The sequence below is a fragment of the Hemicordylus capensis genome, chromosome 4 (genome assembly GCF_027244095.1).
Source record: "Hemicordylus capensis ecotype Gifberg chromosome 4, rHemCap1.1.pri, whole genome shotgun sequence".
Lineage (NCBI taxonomy): Eukaryota > Metazoa > Chordata > Lepidosauria > Squamata > Cordylidae > Hemicordylus > Hemicordylus capensis.
Window position 1 is genome coordinate 245,220,187 of NC_069660.1, and position 19,636 is coordinate 245,239,822.

Below are 19,636 nucleotides of genomic sequence, written 5' to 3' on the forward strand. Positions count from 1 at the left end.
ACTAGTAACTTAAAAACGGCCTTCCACCTTGCTATTACGCCAAAGTGCATTAGAGGATTTGATGTGTTAGAGGTTTACGCCAAAGTGCGTTAGAGGCTTTGAGGATTGATTCATCATAAAGCAGGATCTATCTTGATAAAGTACTAATGTGTATGGACACCAGCTTTATGCCCAAGGTGGTGTCTGACTTCCACCTTAACCAAGATATTCTCCTTACATTCTTCATAGACCTGTCTACACCTTTAGAGCGTATGATGCACTCTTTGAATGTGATGATGAATGTATGATGAATGAATTGAAATATTTGAATGAATATTTGAATGAATTGAAGTATTTGAATGTATGATGCACTCTTTGAATGTGCGCAGAATGCTTTTATATTACGTAGACTGTACTAAGGACTTTAGATCTGCCAAGTGCTTTTTTGTAGCTTACAAGGGCCCTGATGGGCTCCTGCATTTCTGTGAAACCACCTGAAGCAATCAAGGTCCACTCTACCAGTGCCTACGCTTCATCGGCTGCCCACTTATCAGGGGTAACCTTCACGGACATCTGTAAAGCAGCTACTTGGTGCACTGAGTTACCTTTCATCAAGCATTATGCCATAGACATACGCTCTGCTGCCAAAGCGAGCTTTGGAAGAGGCATTCTCAAGCTGGTGTTACAATAACTATTACTTCACCCTTCTCCATTGAGAGCTAGCTAAACATCAATTCTTATGGATCTCGACGGATCTCGATCCAGATAAATAGGTTGCTCATCTGTAACTTATGATCTGGCAGAGATTTGTCAACATCCATAAGACCCTCCCAAACAACCCCTCTGCAGTAATGTCCCGCTATGTGCGTTCAGACTGTGCATGCTATTCTCCTTCGATGAACTTACTTTATTCCAAATGATCGTCCTCTACAGTGGTTGTCCAAGAACTGAGGAACATGGTGCTGGCCTGCCTTTAAGTAGCACGTTGTGGATGTGGAGGCAGGGCTTGGTTGCCACAATGAGCTGCAGCATTCTACCTGTGCAAATGCGGAACCCCGTTCTTATGGATGTCAATGGATCTCTACCAGATCATTAGTTACAGGTGAGCAACTTGTTTTTTTGTCCTAATGTGCATCACTTTACCCTTAATTACAACAGCATTTGTCATTTTGATGCCCACTTAACCAATTTGTGAGGAGCTTCAAAAGAATTTTTCCCATCTGTTTTGGATTTCACTACCCTTAATAGTTTAGTGTCATTTGTAAATTTGGCCACCTCACTGCTTACTCCTGTTTCTACATTTATGAACAATTTAAAAAAGTTCTAGTCCCAATACAGATCCCTGGGTGACCCCATTTCTTATATCTCTCCACTGTGAAAATAGTTCATTTATTCCTACCCTTAGTTTTCTGTCCATCAATGTGTTACTTCAGCAAGGCCTGTTCTCTGTATGTTTAACAATTTTATCTTTAATTATGTTTTCCATCAATTTATCTGGAACAGTTGTTAAGCTAACTGGCCAGTAATTTCCTAGATCCCTCTTGGATCCTTTTTTGTAAATTGTTGTTACACTGGCTTATTTCAAGTCCTCTGGCACAGAGCCTAATTGTAGGGACAAGTTACATATTTTTGCCAGAAGATCAGCAGTTTCACATATGAGTTCATTAAGAACTCTTGGGCAGATGCCATCTGACTCTGGTGATTTTGTTTTTCAAGCTGGCTTAGAACATAATCCCTTGTCACTTCTTCTTGACTCAGCTTCAGCCTCTCTCCCTGAGCAGCTCAGTTCAGGCACAGGTATATGCTCTGTATCTTCTGCTGTGAAGACATATGCAAAGAACAGCTTCTCTGCAAGATCCCTATTCTCCTTAAGCATCCCTTTCACGCCTTTGTCATCTCATGGTCCAGCTAACTCCCTGGCAGGTTTCCTGCTTCTGGTGTATTTAAATAAGTTTTTCTTCCCTCCTCCCCTTGATGTTTTTAACCATATGTTCAAACATTCTTTTTGCATCCCTTGCTATCTCCTTGTATTTCTTTTGCCAGAGTTTGTTTTCTTATTCTCCTTTCGGCAGGACTTCAATTTTCTCAAGGACGTCTCTTGTCTTTCATAGCTTTCTTGATTTTACTTAATAGCCATGCTGGCATTCTCCTGGATTTGGTGGTACCTTTTCTTCCTTTTGGTATACATTCTAATTGTGCTTCTATTATTACGGTTTTTAATAATTCCATGCATTTGACCCTTCTGACTTTCCTTTTCAGCTTTCTTTTCATCAGATCCCTAGCTTTTGAGAATTTTCTTCTTCTAAAGTGTCTGTTTGAATTCCTTGGCAAGTCTCCACTTGCATGTACAGGAGAACCTTGTTACTCATGTGGGTTCCGTTCTTCACCTACTACTGCAAGGAACAGAACCGCAAGTAACGAGGCATTCCGTCTATGGGAAAGGGGGTTAGGTTCCAGGGTGAAGAGAAAACAGAAAAAAAACGGTGAAAAAACGTACAGTGGCATGCTCCGTGGGGTCTGAATATGTTCAAGAATCCACCCATGTGCCCAGGAACTCTCCCAAAAGTATGAAATGCCCCCCAAACTGTGAAAAATTGTGGGGGAAAGTTCAATTTCTCCCCAGAAACAAGCCACAAATTGGCTCCTTTAGACAAAATGGTGGGTGGAAGTGACCTCCTCAGCCACTTCTGACCCCCTAGGAACTGTGGATGCATAGGTTTTAATCCTTTTGTATCCACGGATACTGGAAACGGGTATCTTAGACACCTCGCGGATACCTGGAACCACAAATAACGAGGTTCTTCTGTATGCTGAATTTGATCGCACTATGGTCACTCTTCCCTGTCAGTTCCATGACATCTTACACCAGGTTCTGAGCACCACTCAGAATTAAGTCCAGGGTCGCTTTCTCTCTAGTTGGTTCCATGATCAACTGCTCTAAGGCACAGTCATTTAGTATATCTTGAAATTTGGCCTCTTCGTTAATTCCTGAATGTGAATTCCATGAATTAACATCCAGTCTATGTGAGGGTAATTAAAGTTGCCCATTATTGCAACTCTGTCTCTCTTTGATAATCTCCGACTTCAGGTCACCATTGGCATTTTGATCATGAAGGTGACAGCATGTTCCTAATAATACATTTCTTTTCAGTCCTCATATTATCACCCACAGTGTTTCTGACATTGTCTGATCCTTCTAGGTGGTTAGATTCTATTCCTTCTTTAACATAGAGTGCTACATAACCACCAGTGCCCTCCTCCCTATCCTTTCTATCAAGTTTGTATACAGGAATAACTATGTCCCACTGGTTTTCACTATATATTTATAGTTATATTTATGTGAACACTTCTCTAATAAAGACTAATATTAAGAATGTAGGCCAGGAAACCTCTTTCAAATTTTACCTAGCTGCTTCAGAGAAACTGAACCAATAGTATAAATATTTACTTCATGAAATAGAACATTAAGTAATATTTATTTGCAAGTAAATACCACTGGAGTCAACGTAATTTACAAATAGGTGGTATCTAGTTCTTTGTTGCAGTGGCGTGCTGTTGGGAGAAATTCCTTCCATAAACAAGAAGGGCCTTCTTCCATCCCCAGAAGAGCTGCTTTCTAATGGTATGCCACTGTTCCAAAAGTGTGGATGCTGCTTAGCATGTTTAGAACTGAGGTATAACACAACTTGCTAATGAAAGTCAAATATAAAAATGTTGGAAAAAAATTGATCTAGAATTGTTTTGATGATGAATAAGAATGCTGCTATCACATTCTTATCTATAGGTTGTAGATGAAGATGATTTTACTTCCCCCCTCAATAGACATATTTCCCTCTCTTTGACTCTGCTAGGTAACTGAAATCCAGGACTGGAGTGCATCAAGCCCACACAGTGCAGCATATGTTTTATGGGACAATGGAGCTAAAAACCTTTACAGAGTTGGCTTTGAGGGCATGGTAAGGAATAAAGCAACACAAAGAGTAAAATTGCTTTGTGGGGGAATGGAGGAATAGCAAAAATGGCTTGTGCTGTGCTATTTATCTTCTTTTGTGATGTCCTTCTGTCAGTTTGCATGCTATTAGCCACATCATTGTTCCTCCAGCTCAGTAGATGGCTTATGCATATGCATTAGTCTGGTCTCTGTTTATGAAATATGCAGACAAACTTTTCAGCTGGCTTCTGTCTCAGTCTTAGTGGCAAATGTTCTTGTAAAAAGGTTGCCTGAGATAGTTAGGAATTGTTCAATGAGAAGATAATGGAACAGTATTTAAGTTCATCATGCCAATTCTGTTTAATGTTTATAACATCAAATCCTTGGGTAGTTTCATATGCTGCTTGCCCTCTGTAGACTTTAAGTTTTAGCAGTAAACTTCTCGTGTTGATTTCAGAAGTTGTAATAAATTCTAATTACATAATTTATAAGGTAGAATTGGAAGAGATTGTTCTGTCTCACCCAGTGAATTTGATTATAAGCATTATCACTAAAATAAAATATTTAATGTGTTAAGTAAGACTGAGTAAACTACATGAAGATATTTGATATAATCTCCCAAAATATTGGCAAATATATTCTCTAGCACTAGTGAAGTTGTCATTCCTTTCTTTGAAATTTAGGTTTACTGCTGTCTTTGTGGAAATTACCCATATATTGTAATCAACCTTCAAATTTTTCCTGCTTTCCATTTGCAAATAGAATGACCTGCTCATTTGCAAGCTGTCCTTTGCTTCTCTTTTTCCCTTGAATTGAATGTTTCATTTCTTATGTTGGAAAAGTTTGTATATTCCAGTATAAAAATTGTGGTGAATACATGCAAATGTGTGTTGGAATTATACTATCCTTGTCATGTTGATGTTGTGCTTAAATATGCCCGTGCTGTTTTGAAACAGTCGCATTTGTCATCTTATTCTTTTCTTGAGAGTTTTTGTGTTGCATATTCAGGCAAAGCCATGCTTTTTGTGATTGGAAGCAGCACAGTCAGTTGTATTCATGTACATTTTTGCATGATTTGAATAACAATGAATTGGGACAGAATTAATTGAAATGTAATTTGTTGGTAAATGCAGAGTTTTCACATTGTTGCCAAGTTTATATATTTAACACATTAGAATGTACTCAGTTCAGTTTATTAACGGTCGCTGTGCAGAGAAATATTTACATACAGCTCAAACAGAACTTAGAGAGTCCAGCTATACAGATACACTCTTTATATGAGTATGCCTGTGTTGTACATTGTGTTTCATCAAAGCCTCTCATTTTCAGGATTACTCTGGCATATGTTCGTATAGCTCAGATGATAATGATTATAAATATTTATATACTGCTTTTCAACAAAAAATTGTTTCCAAAAGCAGTTTACATAGAAAAAGAAATAAGATGGTCCCTGTGCTGAAAGCGCTCACAACCTGAAGTAGACACCAGCAACAGCCACTGGGAAGATGCTGTGCTGGGGCTGGAGAGAGACAGTTGTTTCCCCCCCTGAACAATTCCCCCTATTGTTCTTTTCATGCCACAATCTGCCAGTACCTCAGGTTTACTACTTGGTTCCCCCCTCCCTCCAAGTAATAAAGAAACAGATGAGATCTCTGCTGCGGCACATGGTTGGCCTATACACCACCTGTCCCTTTGTTCGCTCCCCTTAGATCCAAATGATATGAATTGAGGACTCTTCTTACCCTGCTCGCTTCACACTTTAGTGTGCATGTGTTGAACAACCTTTGCCCAGAGGGAATTGCTTCAGATATAACACCAGATGGTTGCCGTTTGGCTTAGGACTAGTTAGAACAATGGTTAGGAAAGGGGAAAGACGTTAAAACATATAATTGAGTATTTCCAATAAATGTTTGTTTTTAGGCTTGCTTGTGTATCTTGCAAAGGGCATAAAAATAGCTTGCAGAGTCTTGCATAGTGGTAGCACAGAAAGACAGTAGTATCTTTTGGTAAAGCTAATTACTGTGCATGAAAATCCTCATGTCCTCCTTGAAAAAACAGCTGAGTTCTGCTTTGGCCAACTGTTGCCCAGCATAGCATTGTGACTCAGACAACAAGTGATGACAGGGCATCTGAGCTATACAAAGTCTTCTGCAAGTCAAATGTTGGCAAAGAAGGGACATGGTGGCTGACTTCCAGACTAAGTTACTCATGAGTCATCCAATTAAATTAATGGGGACAAGTTGTTATGCCTAGTTTTTCCCATTAATTTCAGAGGGACTAGTCATGAGTAACTTAGTCTGGCAGTCAGCTGGTGTTCACATCATGGAGGAGTGATGGCAGTATTTTGCCCTATCTCATTTCAACAGGACCTGGAGTTCCTTTTGCAGTGATGCAATTACAGCCACAATATAGGAGTATTAATTCAAACCAAGGCCCATATTACAGAACACAGATGGTCATGTAGGTGACAGGATTTGTGAAAAAGCACAGTCTTTCTAATACCTATGGACTGCAGAGGAAGGGTGATTAGGTGACGACAGTGAATGGAAAGCATATGAAAAGTCTACATAAATACTAATATGAGTATGCTAACTGGGCAAAGAGGCACCTTTTACCATGGTGATTCTCTTTATTTAGCAGGGGGAGAGTAACTGGCCCTATCCACCCCCAGCACAGTACTTCCAGTGACTGTTGCTGGTGTGTGTCCTATGTTTCTTTTTAGAATGTGAGCCCTTTGGGGACAGGGAGCCATCTTATTTGTTTTATTTCTCTTTGTAAACCGCCCTGAGCCATTTTTGGAAGGGCGGTATAGAAATCGAATTAATAATAATAATAATAATAATAATAATAATAATAATATCACAAGTTTCTGTTACAGGACCATGATTGGGCAGTCTACAAACATGACTCAACAGCAGCCAAATCAATTTGCATTCAGAATCAAGTACTCTGTAAATGTGTGTCTGTCTCTTTGATTTTTAGTCAGACCTTAAATGTGTCCAAGATGCAAAAGGAGGATCCTTCTACAGGGATCACTGTCCTGTACTTGGTGAGTTTGAGGAAACTAAAGTAAACCCAGGAATGTGTTTAGTATATAAGACCCATCAAAATCTGTGGACTTGCTGTATTTATTTAACCAACTTGTATATTGCCCTTCAATAAATATTACCACCAGTATTATAGCATATCAGTGTACAAATACTTATATAGTACCTTTGAATAAGTAGTAATAGTATTAGCTTAGTTAAATAACACCATAAAATGATTAAAAAACATCAGGATAAATAGCATTTAAGCAGTTAGCTGTTAAAAAACCTCATTAAATACTAAATGTCTTTGCCTGGCATCAGAAGATATTAATGTAGATGCCAGAAGGCTTTCCTGGAGAGGGAATTCCATAAACAGGGTGTGGGCAGTGGAGTGACAGCCGAAATTACCACCACCTCAGTTGCCACTTGCCTGATGGGGGCATTCAGAGAAGGACTTAAAAAGTGATTTTGGTGCATGGACAAGTCTATGCAGGAGCAGCTGCTCCTTCAGATCCAGCTGTGTTGGCCTTTCAAAGTATGCACCAGCACTTTGAATTATGTTGGGGAAACAGATTTGTGTGCAGCATGGTATGGCACTGTACCCATAATTAACAATGTGTAAAAATAAATAAATCTTACTTACCATGGTGAATGGTTCCAACTTAGCCTGTACTCCTTCACTATGGTTCTTCTAATAGTGACACTGTTCTCTATACTGCTAACTTAGTGCATTTTTAGCTATATTGCACTGCTAATTAGTATACTGCTTCTATGTTGAGAGGCAGTATACCTTTGATTGCCAGAAGTTGGGGATAAATAGCAGGTTGCTGTCTGTCATCTTTGCTAGTGAGCTTGGGGACATTTGGCTCCCTACTGTAGAGACAGAGTGATAGATCAGGCCTTTTCTCTTCATCCAGCAAGGCAGTTCTTAACCTTAATTACTGTGCTCATGAACACTTGGATTCAGTTCATCATGTTTTAATATTATTATGGTTAAATGCTTTTTACTAGTTTTCATGTTTGAACATTCTAAAAACATGGTATCTAGGAAAGTATGGTGAAGATAATGCACAAATATTTTTTTTAAAAAATTAGTTATCTTACATCTGATTATGTCAGGTATGACATACATATTTTATATAAATACTAATAATATATAGTAATAAAATAATTACTGTATATTTATATTGGTGCAATGTTTACCTGCTTGAAGACAATATGCATGCTAACGTTTATTTGTGTCATGTTTATTCCCAACATGTTTACTCCTGTTTGTTTTTAATAGATTAAAGTTTTAGTCCTTTCCATGCTTAGTAGTAAGCCTCAGTGGCTGACATCAAGACTAAATTACTCACAAGTAGTCACACCAACAACATGTGTTGGTCATGACTAACTTATCCTATTTCAGTGGAACTATCGTAAGTAATTTAGTCTGGTTGACCAGTGAATTTAATCCTATGCATATTTTTGTATAAGTGGGATGGGTAGGACAGCTTTATTGTATCATGTTGTATCCCTGAAGTCTTCTCTTTTTGAGAGGGGCTTTGCGTTTTCTTGTTGTTTCTTACCCTTTAGATTTCTGGATGACTAAATTGTTTCCTTTTGACTATAGGTGAGCAAAATGGTAACAGGAATCCTGGTGGTCTGCAGATTGGTGATCTAGTAAACATTGATCTTGACTTAGAAATTGTTCAGTCTTTGCAGCATGGCCATGGAGGATGGACTGATGGAATGTTTGAAACTCTAACCACTACTGGCACAGTTTGTGGTATAGATGAAGATCATGACATTGTTGTACAGTATCCAAGTGGCAACAGGTATTCTAATCTCAGATATTTTTACTAAGACTAACCTTGGTTCATTTGAAAAATATTAGTTCTAAAGAATACTGTAAGATTCTCTGAGTCTTTTGGGAAGAGCAGGATAGAAATGTAAGAAATGTTGGGTTCGTACTTAAAGTTCATCTTTTGGTTCTTGCGACATTCTAAAACAAAGAGTATGGATATTTCATGTATTCACTTTTGGTTTTAGATTGTGTAGAAATGTTTAAAAACAATTGTATCACTTCACATAATAATGCTTGAACTTACTAATGTTTTCTAGGTGGACATTTAACCCTGCTGTTCTCACGAAAGCCAATGTTGTCCGAAGTGGAGATGCTGCTCAAGGTGCTGAAGGAGGAACCTCACAATTTCAAGTCGGTGACCTTGTCCAAGTTTGTTATGATTTGGAAAGAATCAAACTGCTTCAAAGAGGACATGGTGAATGGGCTGAAGCAATGCTTCCTGTACGTTTATATAAACATTTTGTTAATGTAGTATTTCAATCATAAATGAGGATTGGTTTACCATGATGTTCTGCCCGTTAGGTCACATCTCTTCTGGATGAGAAACAGTGTAGTGTTGCAGGGAAATCCTGTTCTGATAGTGTGGTAAAGGTGTTTATATGCATTCTCATTGTGCCATTTTGGGGCAAAAAGCTGTGCACCAACACCAGTGATGACTCCTGTACTGTTTGGTGTCAAGTGAAACTTTGTGCCAGTGTCAAGACACTTAAAATCACTTGTACAAGGTGGTCTGCTAGTGCAATAATTCATCAAGGCAGTGACCTTACCTACTAATGATAGGAAATCGGTTCATGTTTCTAAAATTCAACTGTAGGAGCTTGGTGGCCAAATATTAAGCTGACCTCAATATAGATTTAGTGTGTGGGGAAGACTTGCCATTTCCTTTTTGCACAATAATAGTTATGAGATCTGTTCTTCAAGGATCACTGTTTGACCCAGAGAGATTCTCTTTCTCTTAAAGCCTTGAGTGGAATTCAGAGAAGATCCATGTTGTTGATCTTCCTCTAAGAGAAAAACAAACTGGAGTGGGAACTGTGTTGCAGCTCCAAAATGCATGCAGGTGGTTTGTCTTCCTATGCAAATCCAGCCAACTATAATGTATAATCAGCTTGGAGGTGGTGGAATATTTTTCTTCTATTGAATGTGTGGAAATGACAGTAGAAAATTCAAGTCCCTCTCCTAGGTGTACACTTCATTGTTCTAATCTAATGCACATACAAAGTTGACACTTCCCACCTTGAACATGGTGTATATGAAATCCATATATAGGATTAGGTGACTGTACAGTGTTGTGTGACCTCATCCTTGTCAAAATCTTAACTTTCCTGTTTCAAATGTTTTAGGTCATTCATATATGTTTGTTTGTGTGTGTGTTTGTGTGATACACACACACATACATACAAACAGGTGCATGAATAGCTAAAATTGTCTGGCAGTGGAGTTAGAAGCGTGTGTAATACCAGCAATTACTAAAAAATGTTCTGAGCCAGTTCATAACTGAAAAAAGTGGATTTTGTGCTTGATAATGTTTCATCCTCTCCCACCTAGATGTTTCAAGCAATACTGTGAACACAGGTTGCTTAAATCTGAATTTGAGAATAAAATACCTGCATAAAAATAAAATTTTATTTGTTTATCTTTTTAAATGACATATGCTGCAATCCGTCTTGTTTTCAATTCAGACTTTAGGTAAGGTTGGAAGAGTCCAGCAGATCTATTCAGACAGTGATTTAAAAGTAGAAGTTTGTGGAACTTCTTGGACATACAATCCAGCTGCTGTTTCAAAGGTGGCATCAGCAGGTTCTGCTATAAGCAATGCATCTGGAGGTAAGTTATAGGAATTTCTAACATATCTACTTAAGTTGATATTTTGGAAGTTCTGTTACTAAAGAAAAATAATATGCAACAGAAGTACTTGGTCAACTTTCAGGAAAATTTAATTAATATAGAATTGTTTTAAAAACTTGTCTCTGGGAGAGATTGTGAAGGAATAGCCTCTTTTTACCTGCTACATAGATTAATTTTTAGATTCTTGCATATTTTAATTCTTATTTTACTCTGAAAGTACAAAAAAAATCTGGTTATAAATATAAACACATAGATCACCTACTAGTTCAATTGTTCTAGTAACTGGCATCAGTTAGTTTTCAGGAAGGTGCAAGAAAGGTAGTTATGATGGATATAGTATAAATTATATAATTTAAATTAATATACAAGTGTAAATATTATGCAGTATAAATTAATATACAAGTTTTGGAATCTGGTTGCTGTAGAACGATATAAAACTATGCTTGATTTCCCAGCACATACAGCCCTTAATCCAAGCACTGTAAAGGGAAAGAGAGAGGATGGGGACATGACTTTGAGAGCAAAGAGTTGCTTTATGCAAGGGTAGTGGGGTACAGGAAATTGAATAGTGGTTGGATAGGCATGTTGCCAAGTTGCTATGCTAGGAAGGGAGAAAGAGGTTTGGGGATGAAAGAGAGAGAGGAAAGCCATTTGTCATATCTACCTAGATCTCGCTGTGGGAATTCTTCTCTCTGGAGAGCCCAAGCACAGAGCAAGCTCATTGGCACACGTGGGCAGCGTTGGGGTGCAGTGTCTGATGGTAAGTTGCACAGAGGTGCATGTGCAGCAAGTGTGGCAGATGTAATGGCAATAACAAGATGTGATCCCTTAAACAAAAATGTAAAACGTGTAAGGCAAAAACATGTCCTAAGGCTAGAGAGGAGTCCAACAGACTAGGCTGGACTAAGGCTAGGGAGGAGTCTCCTCCAGGAATTTCCTGATGACTTCAGGAATTACTGCTCCTGATAAGGCATGAATATTAGTTATGGTTAGGTTATGTCTGGGTGATATTTTCCTGTATGAAAGGAAAGAGGGATATCACTAGAGCAATCACCTGGACAAAGGGAAGAGAGGAGGGAACATCACGCCCTCTGGCACAGACTTGTACCCCCAAATGGTGAAGTGAATGGGTCTGGTAACGGGCAGGGCTGGATGTGGAATGAAAGTGCAGCAGAGAGCATTTCAGAGGATTGCCGAGACTAGACTTTAGGGTGTTAACATGGACAGAGAACGTCTGCAGAAAGTCTGGATGCTTATCCACACTTTGTTTGGTAGATGGCTTTGGTTAGGTTGAATGAGGAGGTTCCTGTTTGATTCTGGAGGCATGACATGCATAGAAACATCGCTTCCAAATCTGTAGTATAACTTTTTTATCTGGTTCGTGATCTGTTGCATTTATAATGGCCTACGTCGGACCATTTGGGCAGAATTCATTAGTTCCTCGTGGCACCGAGCCCCACCCCCTGTGTGTGGTGCAGTTCTGTTGTTTTCGGTGGTTAGGCGCTTCTCCCCCGCAATTCCTTTCTGACTGCCTTTGTGTCGGTACCTCGGCTATGTGGCTCCTTAGAATCGAACATTTTCTAAAATAAGACACAAAAATTAGTATTGTTTTCTCCTCCCAACAAGGCATATGCTAGACAATGTTATTTCTACTTGGATAAAACTTTAGATGACAGTTCAGATGGCAAATTGGCTTTGACCCGGCCCGCTAACACTTTTTTTGGCTAATGGATAAGTACGCTAAAGAGAGAAATATGGGCGGGCGAGTGGGGGGAGATGTTTAATAAGTGCCAACGCTGTAAAGGGCAAACTCTGATCAGTGGATGATCACGATTTGTGCTTGCTGTGTTTTATAATACCTCTACTTGCAAAATTTGTTTAATAACGTTTTCACACCAAACGAGAAAGAACTGAGCGCTCTATTTGAGGGCTGCGATATATGAGGATGTAATGGAACTGGGAACTCTAATGCCACGATCACCAGTAGAAATGTCCATGCCATCGACCTCTAGCATGGTGTCGGTGTCAAGGACTGCATCGAAGGGGCAGTCTAAATCCTTGCACTGGGAGCATGAACCTCAGCGATGGAGGCGCACTTCAAGCTGCCTAAGCCCCCGTTTGAGAGTTCACATCGGAGGAAGCACAGATCGAAGCAAAAGGGACACAATGTTGATGACAAACCACCTCCTAAGAAACACCATGACAAGGGCTTGAAGGCCCAAACTAATTCAACATCAGAGACTGCCTGCTCGACGCTGTCCCCTTTGGGTTTGCAAACGGCATCAGGGTTTCCCCCTCGGGATTGAAGGGATACAACATCTCCAGTATTTCCTCTCGACCTCAAAACGGACACAGCCATGGAGACAACGTTAACCCCACGATACCGGGGTACTTCTATGATGTCAACGCCTCGGCATTGAGACAAGTTTTTTTCTCCAACACTGGCATAGTCCCCGTCTCCCTCAGCAGTGATTTCTGGGCATTTCTGCTGCCCAGTCACTGATAACCCTCGTTATTGATGACTACATCAATGAAATTGAAGAGGCTCTAGGGCCCGGAGATGCTCAAAAGTTTAATGCATCTCCTAAATTCCAATGAAAGCACACCATCTGCTCCACATTTTGAAGCTTCATTACTCAGGGCTTAGACAATGATGGGGATCTTGATGATGGCACAATCCTCAAAACACCGGGCATGTTTCCATGCACTCAATTTCAAACAACTCGGACCTCAGCATTCCATCCACTACAACCACGCATGACAGTAAGCATGTTGCCTATTGCACAGGCCGTGACTGGAAATACTTGGAGAACACCAAGGGATTACACCATGGTGCACGGCTTGATGTCAGGAGGCGGAGCAGGCAACAGTGTATCTATTCATATTCACACACACTCTCTCTCTCACTCTCACTCACTCACTCACTCACAGCCTCAGTCGCAGGGGCTGCCATTTGATTGTGATGAATATAAACTCTGGAAAGCCTGCCGACAAACAGTCAATTTGAAGGTCCTGATGGCAATGCAGTTCACTCCAACTAGAGATGAAGCCACAACAGTCTCAAGTGGTGACAATACTCCCTAGGCAGTGCACTTCTCTGGCTACACAGACGGTGGATAATCTTCATGATCCACTAGTAAGAACTCAACCTACTCAAACAGCAGTGCAGTCAACAACCTCTGCAACAACTCCCAATCCGCACCCAAACCGAGAGTGACTACAACCACTCAATGGTGAGTTCTGCATCATCGGAACACCCTGATGATCCACCAGTGAAGATTGTACCGGGAACAAATATATCTCCAAATGAAGAGATTCATTCTTACTACCATCAAATATTAGAGATGGCTAAGGTTCTGAGTTTGGAGCTCAAGAAACAGACTCAGGATCTAGGCGACCCTGTATACAATTTCTTGAATTCTGCATCTACAACTCAGTTGGTGTTCCTACCTATGCTATCGATCATATCTAAAGCTGCAAAATCAGCATGGGGCATTCTCCAGACTTCCGCTTTCATTTCAAAACATTTGGAGAAGTTATAAAGAATACAGGAGGAGGACAATGACTATCTAGTAAAAACATTCGTCACCAAACTCCTTAGTAATGGATTGCATGTCTTCCTCAAAAACAAGGAGACACCACACTACCCCAGGAGATAAGGAGGGATGTAAGTTGGATGTTTATGGCTGTAAACTATATTCTAATGCTTCTGGTTCTCATGGCTTCGTTCACCTCAGTGGTTCATTTCAGCATCTCAGAAAGCTGAAACACTGTTTTCTGTCTGTAGTCAGACCAAAAGTGGACAGAACTTGCATGCTCCTGAGACTCCCTCACTCAGTCCTGAATTTTCTTCAGTGGTGGACTAAGACAGACAACATGCTGATGGGGATAGAGTTTTGGATACCCCAACCAACTCAATGGGTCACGCCTCTCTAAAGGCCTGGGGAGCACACAGTGGGGAGCTCCAAGCACAAGGACTACAGACACCACAGCTGTGACTGCTACACGTAAATTTCTTAGAACTACTGGCAATATTCTACACATTACATTTGTTCCAACCAACTCTAAAGGGACATGTTGTCCAGATACAGCTGGACAATACCATGGCAATTGCATATCTGAACTTCCAGGGTGGGACAGTATTCCAATCTCTATGCAAAATAAACCCGCAAATCTGGAATTGGAGTATTGCACAGAACATGTAATTGGTGGCTATCAACATAAAAGGTTTGGACAACATGCTAGCAGACCACCTAAGCAGATCTCAAATGTGCTAACAGCATCACAAATAGGAACTAAACCCAGAATATCTAAGTTTGTTTTCAGAGCATGGGGGACACCATGGAGGGATTTATTTGTGACTGTAGAGAACAAAAAATGCAAACATTATTGTTCAAGAGTGGATGCTAGCCACAACTCTAGAGGGCATGCCTTCCAATACCACTGGAATCAGGGATTTATGTACTTATTCCCACCGTATCCTCTACTGAGCAGAGTTGTTGCGAAACTATTACAAGAATCTATGAAATGCCTTCTGATACCTTCATGGTGGCCAAGGCAACCATGGTTTCCACAGGCACTCAAACTATCCAGGGGGGTCTGCAGATGGTTGCCGCAGTGCTCAGACCTCCTGACTCAAGCAGAAGGAAGGTTACTACATCCGGACTTAAAGACTCTGAGCCCAACAGCATGGCTCATAGGCTACTGAATAAAATCCTCCTAAATGACAGAAAAGCATCAACAAGGAGAAACTATGGCTGCAAGTGGAAGCGGCTTATGGCGTATGCTAGTACTTGTGAATTTTGCCCATGGGAGGCATCCATTAAGTGTTACTGTATTTGATGGACTTGAAAACAAAAGCACTGGCAAATTTTTCCATCAAAGTACAATTGGCGGCACTCTTGGCAGAACTTTCCAGCTGGGACGGAAAGACATTATTTTTCCATCCAGGGACAAAGCGATTTATGAAGGGCATCAACAACCTATACCCTCCAATACGCAAGTCTGTAGATCAATGGAGCTTGTCGCTGGTCTTAGCTGCCCTGACTGAGCACCCATTTGAACCACTATCAACAGCACCACCAAAACTAATAACATTGAAAACTGCTTTTCTGTTAGCAATCACAACAGCTCAGTGAGTGAGTGGACTTAATGCACTTCACATTAACAATCCATACACACAAATCCACTCAGATAAGGAGGTTCTCTGACTAGATCCTGAATTCCACCCAAAAATAGTGACTGACTTCTATATCAACAGTGATATAGTACTACCTACCTTTTTCAGAAATCCACAGACCCCCCCTAGAGAGATCACATCATTCTCTGGACGTCCGAAGGGCTCTGTTGTATTACCTGCAGCACACCAGGCCCTACAGAAAATCAAAATGCCTGTTTGTGGGCTACATGGGCAAGAGGAAAGGTTTATTAATCTCAAGGCAAAGGCTTGAGATTCATCACTGGATCAGAGATTCACACTGGATCATGGAACTAATATACCTCGCATACAACTACCAGAAGGTAGAGGCACCTAGGGGCCATAAGGGCCAATTCAACTAGAGAATGGAAAGAAATCTTATGTAATGTAAACCTAGATGCTTTTAAATTGTTAAAAGCATTTGTTAAAAGTGGAAAGTAAAATTGTTACTAGTCAGCTCAGTGGCAGAGCATCTGCTTCACATACAGAAGGTCCCAGTTTCTATCCCTGTCATCTCCAGCTAGTGCCAGGAAAGACTCCTGCCTGAAATCTTGGAGAGCCACTGCTAGACTGTGTAGACAGTTCAGAGTTAGATGGACCAATGGTCTGACTTGGCAGCTTCCGATGTACTTTCTATTTTTAAATTAGTGTACCTTTTTAATTTGTATTTTCACCATAGGGCCTCCAGTGTCTCTTACATAACATTACATATCTGATGACACTCCCTCGTTGGTTCTTGTTTCTTCCTGCACGATGAACACCTCTGTTAATGATACTGTTCCTGGGTCATTGGCAAACCACCCCTGACTAACTTTTGGTCTTGTGTTGGGGAATCAGCAGGCACATTTAAAGGCTTTTTGAGCCATGGGCTGGATAGAGAGGATGAAGACGGAGTAGTGGAAACTACCCAACCAGTGCCAAAAACCCCTTCCTTCTCTACTGAGCGTCCAGACTTTACCACATCTATGCAAGGTCTTCTACCTGGATGTGGATGGGGTAACACTTCCTTGGACCCTTCGCCAGTTTTCCTTGAAGACTATTTGGCTTATAGGGCATGGAAAGTGAGACAACAGGAGATCCCACAACTAGTTCAGATGGCAACACAGGTCTCTCCACCTATTGTTTTCATACAGGATATGGCTGTGCAGATAGTCATGCAACATGATCTGACTCCTTGGCACACAGTGACTTGCCTGTCAAGATGCAGCTGTTCAAGCTTGTGTATCCAGCACCCAACTACTACCTCTACTGCAGCTGTTCAGACTTCTATTCCAACTCGGATTGCTACCTCTACTGCAGCTGTTCAGGCTTTTGTACCAACTCCAGTGGCTACCAAACACTCTATGTGTACTCAAATAGTAAGTCAGCCAAGATCTATGGCTACTCAGACACAGGCTTCTCTAACCTTGGAAATGGCTATTTGAGTACAGGAGGCTGGAACATCATCCAGTGCCTCCATGGTCCTAGGGCATTTGCGTCCTGGTCAATTGTGTCCCGGTCATTGGCATCCCTGGACGTTTGCGTCTGGGTTTCTTTGCATCCCAGACATTTGTGTCCCTAACCAACTATAAGTAAACCCCATGTTATATATGTTAAGCCTCTTATCTAATCAGTTAGCGTAATTGTAGGCACATGAGGGGTGCCTCGTTGGTGACTGAGCTACTTATAAACAAATCCCCACATGTGTTTGGTTTGATTAGAAAACAAAGAGTGGGGGCTGTCTTGGCCGACAAACTTGATTCTCCTTGTAAGTTCAGCACTGTTCTGATCAGTCAATATTTATATACAGTGAGGGAAATAAGTATTTGATCCCCTGCTGATTTTGTCCGTTTGCCCTCTGACACAGAAATGACCAGGCTATAATTGGAATGGTAGGTTTATTGTAGCTGTGAGAGACAGAATAACAACAAACAAACCCTCAAAAGCCCAGTGCCCAAAAGTCAGCAATGGATTTGCATTGTAGTGAGGGAAATAAGTATTCGATCCCTTCACAAAAGATGTCTTAGTACTTGGTGGCAAAACCCTTGTTGGCAATCACAGAGGTCAGACGTTTCTTGTAGTTGGCCACCAGGTTTGCACACAACCCAGGAGGGATGTTGTCCCACTCCTCTTTGCAGATCCTCTCCAAGTCAGAAAGGTTTTGATGCTGATGTTTGGCAACCCGAACCTTCAGCTCCCTCCACAGATTTTCTATGGGATTAAGGTCTGGAGACTGGCTGGGCCACTCCAGGACCTTCATGTGCTTCTTCTTGAGCCACTCCTTTGTTGCCTTGGCTGTGTGTTTTGGGTCATTGTCATGCTGGAATACCCTTCCACGACCCATTCTCAATGCCCTGGCTGAGGGAAGGAGGTGCTCACCCAAGATCTGATGGTACATGGTCCCGTCCATCGTCCCTTCGATGTGGTGAAGGTGTCCTGTCCCCTTAGCAGAAAAACACCCCCAAAGCATAATGTGTCCACCTCCATGTTTGACGGTGGGGATGGTGTTCTTGGGCTCATAGGCAGCATTCCTCCTCCTCCACACACGGTGAGTTGAGTTGATGCCAAAGAGCTCGATTTTGGTCTCATCTGACCACAACACTTTCACCCAGTTCTCCTCTGGATCATTCAGGTGTGCATTGGCAAACTGCAGAGGGGCCTGTACATGTGCTGCCTTGAGCAGGGGGACCTTGCGGGCACCGCAAGATTTCAGTCCTTCACGGCGTAGTGTGTTACCAATTGTTTTCTTGGTGACTATGGTTCCAGCTGCCCTGAGATCATTGACAAGTTCCCCCCGTGTAGTTCTGGGCTGCTTTGTCACCATTCTCATGATCATTGCAACTCCACGAGGTGAGATCTTGCATGGAGCCCCAGACTGAGGGAGATAGACAGTTATTTTGTGTTTCTTCCATTTGCAAGTTATCGTGCCAACTGTAGTCACCTTCTCACCAAGCTGCTTGGCGATAGTCTTGTAGCCCAGTCCAACCTTGTGCAGGTCTACAACCTTGTCCCTGACATCCTTCGACAGCTCTTTGGTCTTGGGCATGGTGGTGAGTTTGGAAGCTGAGTGATTGCTTGCTTCTATGGACAGGTGTCTTTTATACAGGTACTGTAACAAGCTGGGATTAGGAGCACTCCCTTACAGAGGGTGTTCCTCATCTCAGCTCGTTACCTGCATATAGTGAAAAGACACCTGGGAGCCTGAAATCTTGCTGGTTGATAGGGGATCGAATACTTATTTCCCTCACTACAATGCAAATCCATTGCTGACTTTTGGGCACTGGGCTTTTGAGGGTTTGTTTGTTGTTGTTCTGTCTCTCACAGCTACAATAAACGTACCATTCCAATTATAGCCTGGTCATTTCTGTGTCAGAGGGCAAACGGACAAAATCAGCAGGGGATCAAATACTTATTTCCCTCACTGTATGTTAAAACATTCCCTATTTTGTAATTTTTTTAAAAAAGAAACTAAGCTATGTCACACGAAAGCTTGCTGGAGATGTGTGGTACGATCCTGCAAAGCAAGAGTTCGTACCGAGAATGATGTAATAACAAAACTAATTAATGAGCATAACCATGGTGGTTCTGCGGCTGCAATTAGAGCAAAAGAATTGATTTCAGAGTTGAAAGAAACTGATATCCTCACAAGAGCCAGCCAGACTGCACTGGAACAACTTTGTCAAAACATGATGAATTTTCAATGGCAGAAATGCCCTCTAGCTCAGCAATGGGGAGAAATGTTCGTCGGAGACAGAAAGCACAAAATGCTCACCTATACTAAACCAAAGATGTAATTACAAAATACCAGAAGAATATTGTATTCTTCC

General features: G+C 41.2%; 1 protein-coding gene and 1 long non-coding RNA gene across 4 annotated transcripts in view; one reads left to right on the top strand and one right to left on the bottom strand.

Moving 5' to 3' along the window:
• Nucleotides 1-19,636, top strand: part of MIB1 (MIB E3 ubiquitin protein ligase 1) — a 107,070-nt gene that overhangs the window by 41,176 nt on the left and 46,258 nt on the right. For all 3 annotated transcript variants that reach the window (XM_053243107.1, XM_053243105.1, XM_053243106.1), the window contains exons 4-8: nt 3,831-3,935; nt 6,893-6,959; nt 8,552-8,756; nt 9,043-9,226; nt 10,468-10,612. In XM_053243107.1, the coding sequence (XP_053099082.1) occupies nt 3,831-3,935; nt 6,893-6,959; nt 8,552-8,756; nt 9,043-9,226; nt 10,468-10,612 (706 nt within the window). The remainder of the gene's footprint in view (nt 1-3,830; nt 3,936-6,892; nt 6,960-8,551; nt 8,757-9,042; nt 9,227-10,467; nt 10,613-19,636) is intronic.
• LOC128322226 (uncharacterized) lies at nt 10,390-15,982 on the bottom strand. The gene is made up of 2 exons (XR_008305602.1): nt 15,912-15,982; nt 10,390-12,213 (listed from the first exon to the last, which is right to left on the bottom strand). It is a non-coding gene; the product is annotated as an uncharacterized LOC128322226 (long non-coding RNA).